This window comes from Agrilus planipennis, unplaced genomic scaffold (assembly GCF_000699045.2).
Source record: "Agrilus planipennis isolate EAB-ADULT unplaced genomic scaffold, Apla_2.0 scaffold74, whole genome shotgun sequence".
NCBI lineage: Eukaryota > Metazoa > Arthropoda > Insecta > Coleoptera > Buprestidae > Agrilus > Agrilus planipennis.
Window position 1 is genome coordinate 1,163,082 of NW_020438975.1, and position 12,869 is coordinate 1,175,950.

The following is a 12,869-nucleotide window of genomic DNA, read 5'->3' on the forward strand; positions in this document are numbered from 1 at the left end:
TGTAAAATTCTAACGATAGAACAACAAAATTTTCAAAAATAATATTTTTTAATATAGCAAGAGGCGTCTCGTTTAAAACGAACAAAAAACTAGCAACAACGAGTCCATGGAAATGAAAAAATAAAAAAATCAATAATCGATCTTAATCTGTTCATACCAAGTCATTTTAACATAGACTTACTTTTTATTGACTTGGTACGAACAAAAAAAGAAAAATATTTGCCATCAAATTTGCAATAAATAATTCTAATGGCTTTTCTTATTAGGTACGACAATAAGGTAAGAGGACTGATAATGTACAGAAAAAGATCTGCTGTTTGAACTTATGATAAACTAAACTTTAAGACAATAATGTATATTTAGGGGATGCCTCATGTAACAACAAAAAATAACGTTTCTTATTATCATCAACGTTAATTACTAAGTGATTTTTTATTTTTTCAGTCTTTATTGAAAAAACTAAGTAATTTAAACGTCGAAATAATACTGCACTTAATTTAATGTTTCCTTTTTAGTGTGTAAAATTTAGTTATGTTAATTTTTCTTTTTTTTGAATAGCACCTGTACACAAGCGGTTAGCCCCTCCTACAATTTTAATACCTCTAAAGGAGTACTGAATGTTTAATTTTACAGCAAATTTAAGTACATTGATTGAATTCAACTTATTCATAAAGCGCTTTTAACAGCTATTAGTGGTTCTTCACGTAAAAACGAGAGCACATGAAATTTGATTGCAATTCTTAATATTCGTAAAGAAATTAATAGTTTCAATAGCTTGGAATAAAAAACTACATTACGCTTATATAATTAAATATTATTGTTTTTTCAGCCTTTCATAAAAAAATTGCTAATGTTTNAATAAAAAAATACATTACGCTTATATAATTAAATATTATTGTTTTTTCAGCCTTTCATAAAAAAATTGCTAATGTTTTTTGCTTATTTGTTATAACTGACTCGAACACGATAGGATCTACCATTAAAAAAAAAACGAACCCTAGTAAAAAAATCACCCTCTTACCTTCAGTCATACCATAGCAAATTTATACGAAATCCGTCTTTTCTTTTACTAACTATTCTACCACCTCAAAGTTTTTCGCTCGCTCTATTTCTCTTTCTCTCTCTCGCTATTTCTTACTGTTCGTCTCTGTCGCACACACGAAGAATTCAACTAAAAGTTAAGCTGCTGGTGCTGCTGGCCTAACCCCCTTCGCTATGGAGCATGTTGCTGTTGGGGCGGGGGCTGATGATGAGGTGCAGACAAGATGACAGGAATATGCCCTTGGGGTGGTGGGGGAGGTTGCTGAATGTAGTGCACACCAGCCGCAGCAGCTGCCTGCATCATATGGGGCTGCGTTGGTATAATTGGGCACATAATAGGGTATTGCGGCGGACCCTGATGAGGTGGCGGAGGAGCAGTCTGGTACTGCTGGGGTGGAGGAGCTTGTTGAGGCTGATTGGGCGTATAAGGATTAGGTGGCTGTGCCGGACTTGGAGTGTTCGACGGATTTGGTCCAGGCAAATACTGGATTTGGGGCGGCGACTCGAACATCCGCACAGTGTGCATTTGCTGGTAGGCGGCCTGCGCTGGGTTCAGTCCTGGTGGATAGACGAACTGCTGTATAGGGGCAGGGGCGAGCAGAGGCTGGCCCGTCGCCGCCGCGACCTGCATCTGCGAAACGTCCGCTCTCATAGGACCTAACGGCACTAAAAGAATACAATAATGATAAATGAACCTAATAATGTTACATTGTCATGCTCTATACTAAATTTCAATTCCAATTTATTAACCAGAAAATTTTACATAATAAAATTCTACAAGACATATTAAATACCTGCACATAGGTACGGTTACAACGTAACTTAAAACTGAACGGACATATGCAAATAAAAGTAACAATTAACAGCAAAATTATATTAAGCTTTATATTTTTTGTAGATATTACTATAGTTGTGGCAATATGAAAACAAATTTTCGAAAAAAACAAAAACTATAGAACAGAAATTCGTAAGCAATACATAATTTCAAACATGAATTTGAAAGTTAATGTTAGAACATTTAAAAAAAAATGATGAACAAATTATCAAGAACTAGTTTTATATTAGAAAAATTAAAAATGCTATATTTTGTAATACATAAGTTAATCTTTCTAATTTACTATTTGAATAACAATAACGTAGTGGGCAATAATAAACAAAATACCTTTCCTGTTGCGGTTCCCTTGAAGATGTGGCTGCTGTTGGTACTGGGGCTGACTGGTGACGATGTAATTCATGGGCATCATAACGGGGACCGAATGTTGACCAGGGGGGCCGCTAACTGTCGCCGAAATATATGGACTATGGCTAGGTGTTTGGGGTGTGTGAGGCCTGCTAGCACTAGGAGTACTTGGAGATCTAAAATAATACAATTGCATTAACATTTCTTAAAAACAATAGCAGTATCATTATATTTACCTTGGAGTGAAAGGCTTTGCTGCAGGATTCAAAACGAATTCTTTAGCATTTGGATTTAAAGTGGATTTCTTTAGTGTATTGGTAACTTTGTCGACCCCGTCTTGGGTCGGAGATATTGACTGCTGTGGTTGTGGTGGGACGTTCTGTTGACCTGGGTGCTGTTGTTTGATTTGGGGTGGTGGAGGGCCAGAAAGCATTTGTTGCTGTTGCATCTGCTGATCCATCAACTGTTGAGACACTGGATCAGCATTTGGGGGGACAAGTTTGAAATCTTGAGAAAATTTATGTAGCTCCTTAAAAATTAAAGATTTTTAAAAATATAAAAGTACATCTTATACTGTAACTGTGTAGCACGTAAAAATGAAAGGTATTACCTTCACCGTGTCATCTTTGTGTTTGGGTCCACGCCCCATGCCTTCCGCTTTTCCTTGGCTCTGATGTTGGGGAGGACCCATTGGAGGTTCTTGGTACATGGTTGTAACCGGCCCGCCAACGTTTCCACCATTGCCACCATTGGGAGGTGGATAGCCACTGTTACGTCCCATTCGTTGAGACATTTTTGCATCCCCGTTCATCTGAGGCTTCGACTGATTAATCACCTGTTGAGGAGGGGGTCCCTGTCTTGCCATTGGGGCATTGAAACCACCATGCGATACAGGATTAGGGTGCTGCGGTGGTGTTTGCACATGATTAGCCATGTGTTGTACCTGTGCTGTATGAGGATGTTGCATATTTACAGCAGCATGGGCTGAATTAGTGTTATGTACATGTTGCGATGGGATGCTAGGATGTAGAGGAGCATGGGCGCCAACGTGATGTGGAGGATTAGGTTCTCGCGGAGGAGGAACATTTGATTCACGAGAATGTTGCGAAATCATATTGTTGGAGCTTGAAGAAGGTGGATTGCTGGAATGAGGAGAGGGATGAGTCGGATAGTTCATCGGAGGCACTGTGCCTTTGGGAGAGGGTGTAGTTTGAGCACTGCTAGTTTGAGAGGGTGGTGGCGTACTACGCATAAGTTTACCAGTTGCTGGATTTTTTCGTTTTGCTGGAGGGACATATTTACCTCCTGACGAGGGTTGTTCGTGGCTTGATTTCTAAAAAATTCAACGAGACAACAAATAAAAACAAAACAAACAATTTAGAAATGAAGAACTTACGGAATAATTTGAATTATCTTGATTTTGACTGGGTCTTATCACAGCCGCAAATCTTTCTTCTTCGTCCCCGTTTTCTAATTCCTGTCGAGCTTTATAATTCGGTTGATTTTCTATTTCATTTGCAATTTGTTCAGCGCGAGCCTCGGCTTCCCTGACGAGAAATTTAAATTAAATTTTACATCCATTACATATATGACTTATATCATTCTTTAATATTTTACCTATAGTCAGGTGTGTCGCTAGGTTGTAACTGAACAGTGTAGCCTGTCAGTGACTGATCGAAATTGCTTGTAACACCATAAACTTGCTCGTTTTTTCTAAACATGTCCTGCACGTCCCACCCATTTGTACCTTGATCTAATTCTAATGAGGCTTCATTTCCATTTACTGCTCCTGATGAATCCCATGGTTCTAGTTCCTTTTCTTCTAAAGAGTTTTGCTTTCCTAAATGAAACAAAAATTTATTTAGTTTTTATTAAAAATATAAAATGGTCAGTTTTCTAACACACCGTTAAATTTAGAAGAGATAGCCGCATCAGTCTGAAATGTGTCCCTGGTAGCATATTCCACATCAACGTCCCTAGCCACCATACCTATTATGTCACAGGATTTGAATATGAGCTTTTCAACTACAGTATCTGCACGAAGACTGGAGTTTTTTGAATCAGGATTATCAACTTTGGCTGCTATTTCGAGAACTATATCGAACTGGCTTGAAAAGGTGCGAAAAACACCCTCCCAAACCTTACCTGATAATGTTTGAATTCGTACTACATTGCCCACTAGTGAAGTTGCTGCATGCATAAAATGCGCATTGCCGTATACACCATCAGCTTGAACAGGCCTTACCCGAGGAGGCCTACAACGATAAATATTACTATTACTTTACTGAGTATTATCAAATAAGCCCTAATTACATATTTGATAAATAAATTGTCAACTCCCAGAAATGCCAAACTTAAATTTAGATGAATACAACCAGAAATTAGTAAAATGGTTAACGTTGGATTGTTTTCAACCATAAAGACGACTTACGATTACTTTACTTAAAATAATGAAAGAAACGTTCACTTCCCATAAAGTCGTTCACTTTTAAGGTTAGGTTATTCACCTTTCCTTATAAGAAAAATGCGCACAGATTTTCACAAAAACAATAAACAAAAGTTTTAATTAAAAACGATTAAATTAAACGAATATTAACATCATTAGCAGTCACCCATTGTGAATTTAAGGGTTGCAGATAGGTACTACCTATAAATTGGCATCACGTTTCAAACTAATAAAATAATGACCAATTAATCAACTAATTTAAATTTCCAAAAAAAAAATAATAACTATTATAATTTCTATAAAGTAAAATGCAATAAACGAACTTACCGTACAGGTCCTCCTCTGTTTTTTTTCTTATTATTCATATTTTCGCCGCCAGTACCGACCCCGGTATCGGAGTTCTTACTCGTAGGCACGGGAATTTTGAAAACGATTAAAAAAACACTTGTCGAAGAACACCAAGGTTTCGGGAACCTTTACTTTTCGCAAACACTGCGAATACAAAGAGTGCAAACTGACAAAATGGCTTGTGATTGCGTGACGTAATCAATAATTACAAATTAGTAGCACTTCGTAACATAAGGAGAAGTGTACAACCGATAAATCCTGATAGTCGTAATCGACTAATAACAATAGTAATGACCAAAAAGGCAGTTAACAATCTTTTTCTGTTTACACCTTTTTAAACAAGTTAAAGTACAACACTTTACAAGCGAGTGTCAGAATTGACGTCTGCATTACGCATGTTCAAACCTCGAACGCCATCATATTCTTCTTTTTCTTCTTATCACAATAAATTGTGGCAAATTTAACTTGCCTTGGGAAAATCAATATAAGGGCGGTTGCGTAAATTATATTTTACAGCCCAAATGGTCATACACTCGTCTCTGCATCAATAACACCTGTTACTTGTCTTCCATTGTATTTTATTGCTAATATTCCAGTCAGGTAATGTACTTTTTTTTCTAGTAATTTTAATTTGGTTTACTTTATTGTTTTCTTATGAACGGTTACAGCTTACATGTTCACTGTTGAATTTCTAAATTTGTTGTTTATCGTGAATTTGTTACTCAGTATGTTTTAATTTGTATTTGTTATTGATAATTTCTAATTTTTATCTCAATGTCTTTAGATGCGTTCAAGAAAACACAACGCAAATTCGCGTGAAAGCGCCAAGGTTCATAATGAAAACAACAATTCAAAACACAACGATAATACCGTTAATAATGGGAAAGTCGATAAAAAACTGGCAGGGGAAGTGGAGGAATTCGTTAAATACTGTCAAGCTAATAGAGTAAATTTAATTGAGGTACAAAATTTATTCAAGCCGGTGTGGTCTGCCTTTGGGGATGCTTTTAAGGTCAACGAAACATTAAAAATTATATTTTTTATTTTGGGGATATTGCTTATCTTCTATTTTCTGAGCTACGTTAATATTTTTTTTCGATTCTTTGAGGCTATCGGTAGACTGATAATGATACAACTTTTGTCTGTTTTCGATTGGCGGTATCTTGTAGACGAACGATGCCTAATTCCGGTACCATTTTTTTCAAAAATTGTTCAGCAACCACCCGAAATTGACTGCATATTATGTCAAGGTATAGAAAAAATCGACGTTAAGGAAGATATTACTCAAGAAGAACTCCACGAATTATTCATATCAGTTCATAAACCTGTTATAATCGGCAATGCAGTTCAAATGTGGCCGAATCTTGCTAATGCGTCAGTTTTAAAAAACTTTTTGAAAATGGACCCGTCACTTTCAAATTCAATTCCATGCGAAATTTCGACAAGTGTTTACAGCGAAATATGTGAAGTTAAAAAATTGGTAAAGCGCATGGATAAGTTTGATAATTTTTTCTTGCAATTTCAAAATTGCGATTTAAATGCAGTAAAACAATTGAGACTAATGATTCCGCGACCGCCATTTTTACCTGCACAATTGGCTCCCATACAATATAGTTGGATATTTATTAGCAAGAATTTCATGTTAAACAAAAATAAAAACATAGAATTTGGAGAACGTGTTGTATTGTTCGTTCAGATGACTGGAAGAAACTTTATTCAGTTAATCCCAAGTAGAGACTGCCGATCTTCCTGTCCGCTTATCGATATAGAATTAAAAAAAGGAGAAGCTATCATTTTCACTCATTTTTGGAACATGGAATACAGACCAGACCCAAAAACTGAAAACATTGCATTTGCTCTGGAAACACATTAATATCTTAATTAGTCTAATTTTAGTAGTCGTCGACTTTAAAATTCATGTATAATTTTATGTAATGCGCTACAATGAACATAAAATTATTGTAAGTGTATTTAATGTTAAAATGATCGATGTACTTTTAAATGTTGTTACAAATAACCCAATAAACTATATGTACAATATATTATACAGCGAGTTTTTAATAATTATTTTTTACATTAATAAGTTAAGATTATTACTAAAGGTACCCACTTTGATGTATCGTTAATGAGGGTTTTTATTAAAAATATAAAATGGTCAGTTTTCTAACACACCGTTAAATTTAGAAGAGATAGCCGCATCAGTCTGAAATGTGTCCCTGGTAGCATATTCCACATCAACGTCCCTAGCCACCATACCTATTATGTCACAGGATTTGAATATGAGCTTNTAAAATTATTGTAAGTGTATTTAATGTTAAAATGATCGATGTACTTTTAAATGTTGTTACAAATAACCCAATAAACTATATGTACAATATATTATACAGCGAGTTTTTAATAATTATTTTTTACATTAATAAGTTAAGATTATTACTAAAGGTACCCACTTTGATGTACCGTTAATGAGGGAAAAGTATAAGAATAATGGAAGGCACCTAATAAAGTTACTTACCTTTATGGATTTCATATACTATTTTCAATGGTTATAAATGACGTTGCTGATGTGTTCTAACCTAAAATAAATTAATAAAATAGCAGAAAGGTACATTAAGAGTAACCGTTTCTAAACATATGTTTCCACATAAACAAGACAAGATGATAAGAAATGAACTTTGCAATTCATTGTTCAATGCTTACCACCCACAACATATTTTATTAAAAGCGATTTTGTAGACTTACGAAGTTGATGAAAATTGCAAGATTTTGTCTTTAAAAAAATCATGTGCTTTTCAAGTGAAGTATGGCTGTGTGGTTTAGGAATTATGGTTTCGATTTTACTGAGATGCTGCACATCATTACACCCTTATTCTGGTCAAAACAATCCTCCTATGTATGGAGATTATGAAGCTCAAAGACATTGGATGGAGATAACAGTCAACCTACCAACAAAACAGTGGTACTATAACACCACAGACAATGATTTAATGTATTGGGGTTTAGATTATCCTCCTTTAACAGCATACCATAGTTATATTTGTGGCATTATAGCCAAAATGATAAATGAAAATTTTGTTACACTGCATAAATCGAGAGGTTTTGAAAATGAGGACCATAAGCTGTTTATGCGTTTCACAGTACTTATAGCAGATTTGTTGGTCTTCATTCCATCTGTTGTTGCATATTTTGTAGTTACTAGAGGACTGTATAGAAGTGATACCAAAATAACTGTAGGAAAAGTTAAAATAACAAATGTGCAACAAAGTGAAAGTACAATACTGCCATATCTGTCTATTATCCTGACTTTATTATATCCTGGACTCATACTAATTGACCATGGACATTTTCAGTACAATTGTGTATCTCTAGGATTTTTAGTGTTTGCTGTATCATTTTTGTGCAAAGGAAAAATTTTGTTCGCCTCATTTTTCTTTGTCCTTTCATTGAACTACAAACAAATGGAGCTGTATCATGCGATACCATTCTTTATTTACATGCTAAGTATCTCCATTCCTAATCCTGGCTATTCTTATTATACTAGTATCGTAAAGTTGCTGAAGATTGGCTCTGTTGTTGTAATAACATTTGCTGTGATTTGGCTTCCATTTTTGCATTCCACAAAAGACTTCTTACAAGTTGTGCATCGCTTGTTCCCACTAGCAAGAGGTGTTTTTGAAGATAAAGTGGGAAATGTGTGGTGTACTATGAATACAGTTTATAAATTCAAGGAAAACTTTACAAATAATCAAATGGTGAGATACTGTGCTGTTGCAACTTTAGCAGCAATAGTTCCTTCTGCTGCTGACCTATTTTTGAGACCAAATATTGAGAAATTTGTACCTTCATTAATAAACTCATCTTTGGCATTTTTCTTGTTTAGTTTTCAAGTTCATGAAAAAAGTATTTTACTTGCTGCCATACCAGTTTTATTATATTTACCTGTAAAACCAATTCCTTGCTTTTGGTTCACTGTTATTTCTACATTCAGTATGTTCCCTTTGTTAATGAAAGATAGACTTGTAATTGCATTTATTGGACTTACAATTTTTTATGTAGCATCCTTTTATTCAGTGATAGAATATTCGTTAAGAGAACCAAAAGCAAAAAAGACAAAACAGACGTTTTATAGAAGATTTCTCAATGTACTTTTAAGTGTAGAGTATGGACGGGCAAATAATGAGGATATCTTCAAATTAACCATTAAAGAAATTGTTAAAAATAGACATTATCTGTTAAGTTTATTTGAATATGTTTGTGTATTAAGTTCACTGGTCGGAAGTGGAATATTGTCAGCATGTATGCTTATTTTTGAACCACCTGTTAGATATCCTGACCTTTTCCCAGTACTGATTTCCATTTACTCTTGTATACATTTTCTTGGTTTCTTTGTTTATTTTAATATTATTCAATTTAAAATTCCTCAGTATAACAGTGCTATTAAAGTAAAAATTTCCTGAAATAAAGTGTTTTTTTTATTTTACCTCACCCTTTTTCTGCAGTAGTTGAAAAAATACAGATAAACGAGAAAATTTAAAAATATTTCAGTTACATAAAATAATTATTCATGTTAACGTTTATAATCTATTATATATTACGTATTTTCTGTTTGAATATCACAAACACTAAATATTCAAAGGCATTCCTAAATTTTAACGGGATACAAAAATATTTTAATGTCTAATACATAAAAAGTACGTAAAAGAGTGCAGTCTTGTGGTATTAACAAAGTTTATGTCCGGATTAGGATAAAAAGGGTACCATCTACCATGTTAATAAACAAAATCAAAATATAAATTTTATTTTTAAATTTAGAATCTCTTATTGTTAACAGATTTGGTATCTGAAGTAAAATAAAAATGTCACGATGATGGTATCATAAAAATATCTACGAAATAATTTAAACATAAAAAAGCTTTCCCAAATTTTGGCGTATCAGTTAGTCGACAAAATTCTTCAAACCTTAAATGTAAATGTAAAATAGCGCTCGTAAGTTTTTGGCATGTTACAAAATTATTTCTGGAACATCAGCATATAAGAAATAATTAAAAAAGCATTTAGAAACTTTTATTGGTAGCAGATACGGTATTCGAAGTAAAATAAAGATGCCACAATGATAGTATCAGTAAAATACCCAGCGAAACGCTTAAATTTTAAAAATGCGTTCGTGTACTTTTCGCGTGTTGCATTTTTATTTTAATAAGTATAACACATGAAGAATAAAAAAAGGATAACAATAAAAATGCAATTTTGTTGGGTAGTATCAAAAAAAATCCCTGCTAAAGTGTTACAAAATTATTACGGTATAGGTATAAGGTATAAGGATGTCAATATCAATCAAGAAGCACTCGTAAAATGTGATAGAATACTATTTTGAGGGGCCCTAAACCCTTTCTTTTCTCCGAGCCCCACCGGACTTAGGATAATTAGAATTAAGCTTTCACCAATTAACAAAAATAAACAATAAGACTATTACGTAAAAATATATAAAAATAAAAAGCATAATAAAAAATAGTTTTAATAGTAAAAAGAATAAATCTTAATATTGTCGTTAGGAGTACGTTGCACATATTAGCAAATAAAATAAATAGCGTATTAATTATTTACTAATTAACGGTAAAAATAAGCGAGTATTTCCTAAAAAATTAAGTCCCTTTTCCTGGCTCAAGTTGTCAATTATATCGTCACACTTAATTATTATCTAGTTATCTATAGCATCTTCTATACACAATACAGCTCATCATCATAAGGTCGTCAGTTTTAGGACAAGTTGGACACGCACCTCCACTCTTTTCAATCCTGAGCTAATCTTCGCATTTCCCCAAAACTAGAACAACCTATATCATTAACTATTTGCGAACAGTAATGTAATCTAAATAGTTAAGGATGTGGTTGTTCTAGTTTTAGGGAAAATGCGAAATTTAGCTCAGGATAGGAAAGAGTGGAGGTACCAGTCCAACCAGTCTTAGGACTGACGACTTTATGATGATGATGATGAATGTAATCTAGGTCTACCTCTACCCCACCTAACTTCCGTTTCTGCCTGTAATATGTCTCTGACTAGACCTTCATGCCTGAGAAGGTGTCCTACCAAACTATCTCGCCTATTTCTTAATGACTTCCTGTTCTCTTACTCATTTTAATACCTTTTAATTTCTAACTTTATCTATTCACGATTTACTTATAATTCGTCTGTAACACCACATTTCGAACGCTTCTAATCTTTTCTTTTCCGCCGCGCCCATTGTCCATGTTTCGCACCCGTACAGCGCCGTGCTCCTTTAAGTTTATAAAATAGTATTGTATTTAGGGTGAAAATTTGAATTTACTGAGCCAGTTAGGGATAAGAGGGCACATTGCATGTGATGGCTGTAAATATTTTTTGTAAATGTGAAGAATTTAAAAAATAAGTAAATAATGTTTAAATAAAGCAAAATACTATAAAAAAATAACTGAAAGTTTATTAAAATTGTGTAGCAATATCAGATTTTGTTTCACCCCTGAAAGGACGACAATTAAGGGATTAACAAAAAATATGACAATGGAGGAAAATGGTATGAGGTTAATGATAATTATAATAACAGATTATTCAATAACGTGTGGTATACGACTTATACTAAAGCCCTTAGCACTTCATCTATTAGAAACAGCCGCCACGATTATTTTCCCGTTTACTGTTTGATGTAACGACAAAATAATGTTCAGTATTAATCTTGTAAATTTATTTATAATTATTTGGTACAGAGTGTATTATACATGAAATATAGGAGATAACACTCAAGCATTTTTTTCGCAATCACAAAACGATGCCCATCTTTTTGATATGTGAAAAACCACGGGACAAACAAAAGTAAATATCAGCCCAAAACAAGATTGTTAATAAATATATGCTATTAACGTATGTAGAATTCTTTAATCGTTACCTTGTCTTCAATTATTTCTTTATATGGTTCTAGAGAAATGGGTCGACTTACAATTGCTATGAAAATAAATTTGAATTATAATTATTTTCAGGATTAAAAGAGTGTTAGAATAGAGTTCAGTAAATTACGGTAGTAGTAGTAGTAGTGTAGCTAGGCCGGTTCTGTACCCGTTCGATCATTCAACTTGGCCTTCACCTATTTATAGATACGTTTAATATTTTTTTTAAAGTACACTACTTCTACAACAGTAAAAACATTGTTTTTTTCATACCCAAAGAAAATGTAAATTTTAAAATTGAATACAAAGTTCCGACATGTAGTTGTAGCATGTAAATACAATTTTATTTAAGCACTGTAAGTTTATATTATTATATACAGTAGAGTAAAATCACAAGAATCTTCAATTTCAATCGCCTATAAAATCGTCATCCGAATATCCTCTCATATATTTTCCGTTACGATTTAAAAGCTGCAAATTGGTATAGGTACATACAGCACAACCTACAGGCTTATTATATATGTATGTGTGTTGTGTATGCCACAACATATAATAAATTTTTATGTTTTTCTCCATTATAAGGGCTGATGGAAATGACAAATACGTACCTTGGCTTTCTTTAATTAATAATAATAATAATAATAATAATAATATTAATAATAATAATAATATACAGGTCGCGTCGGAAAATGCTGAACAGCACAAGCAGCATTTACACACTTTATTTACTCGCCTGCATTCCTACGGCATATTACTCAATCCAACGAAATGCCATTTTGGTAAAGAAGAAGTCTCTTTTCTAGATTATCCTGTTTCGGCAAATGGAATACGACCTTTACCCGACAGAGTGACAGCAATCATCAACTTCCCCAAACCAAGTACCGCAAAAAATTTTTGGGTATGCTCAACTTCTACAGAAAGTTTCTGCCCAACGCTGCC

General features: G+C 33.7%; 3 protein-coding genes across 5 annotated transcripts; 2 read left to right on the top strand and 1 right to left on the bottom strand.

Annotated features, from left to right (window-relative positions):
• Positions 1-859: 859 nt before the first annotated feature.
• On the bottom strand, positions 860-7,304 carry LOC108734846 (ataxin-2 homolog). Of its 3 annotated transcripts, none has more exons than XM_018466550.2 (8): positions 4,995-5,382; positions 4,127-4,476; positions 3,839-4,061; positions 3,618-3,768; positions 2,832-3,554; positions 2,458-2,750; positions 2,204-2,397; positions 860-1,707 (listed from the first exon to the last, which is right to left on the bottom strand). In XM_018466550.2, the coding sequence occupies exons 1-8, from the start codon at positions 5,030-5,032 to the stop codon at positions 1,214-1,216; spliced, it is 2,466 nt and encodes an 821-aa protein (XP_018322052.1). In that variant the 5' UTR covers positions 5,033-5,382; the 3' UTR covers positions 860-1,213. The 3 variants fall into 3 exon arrangements, with proteins under 3 accessions (XP_018322052.1, XP_018322053.1, XP_025831226.1); XM_018466551.2 differs by lacking the exon at positions 4,995-5,382 and adding an exon at positions 4,535-4,634; XM_025975441.1 differs by lacking the exons at positions 4,127-4,476; positions 4,995-5,382 and adding an exon at positions 7,188-7,304.
• Positions 5,524-7,055, top strand: LOC108734847. Its single transcript, XM_018466553.1, has 2 exons — positions 5,524-5,615; positions 5,800-7,055. Exon 2 carries the CDS (start codon positions 5,800-5,802, stop codon positions 6,886-6,888), a length of 1,089 nt encoding a protein of 362 aa, XP_018322055.1. The 5' UTR covers positions 5,524-5,615; the 3' UTR covers positions 6,889-7,055.
• Positions 7,305-7,594: 290 nt separating the features above from the next.
• On the top strand, positions 7,595-9,469 carry LOC108734823 (probable dolichyl pyrophosphate Man9GlcNAc2 alpha-1,3-glucosyltransferase). The gene has a single exon (XM_018466517.1). It carries the CDS (start codon positions 7,796-7,798, stop codon positions 9,467-9,469), a length of 1,674 nt encoding a protein of 557 aa, XP_018322019.1. The 5' UTR covers positions 7,595-7,795.
• The last annotated feature ends 3,400 nt before the right edge of the window (positions 9,470-12,869 follow it).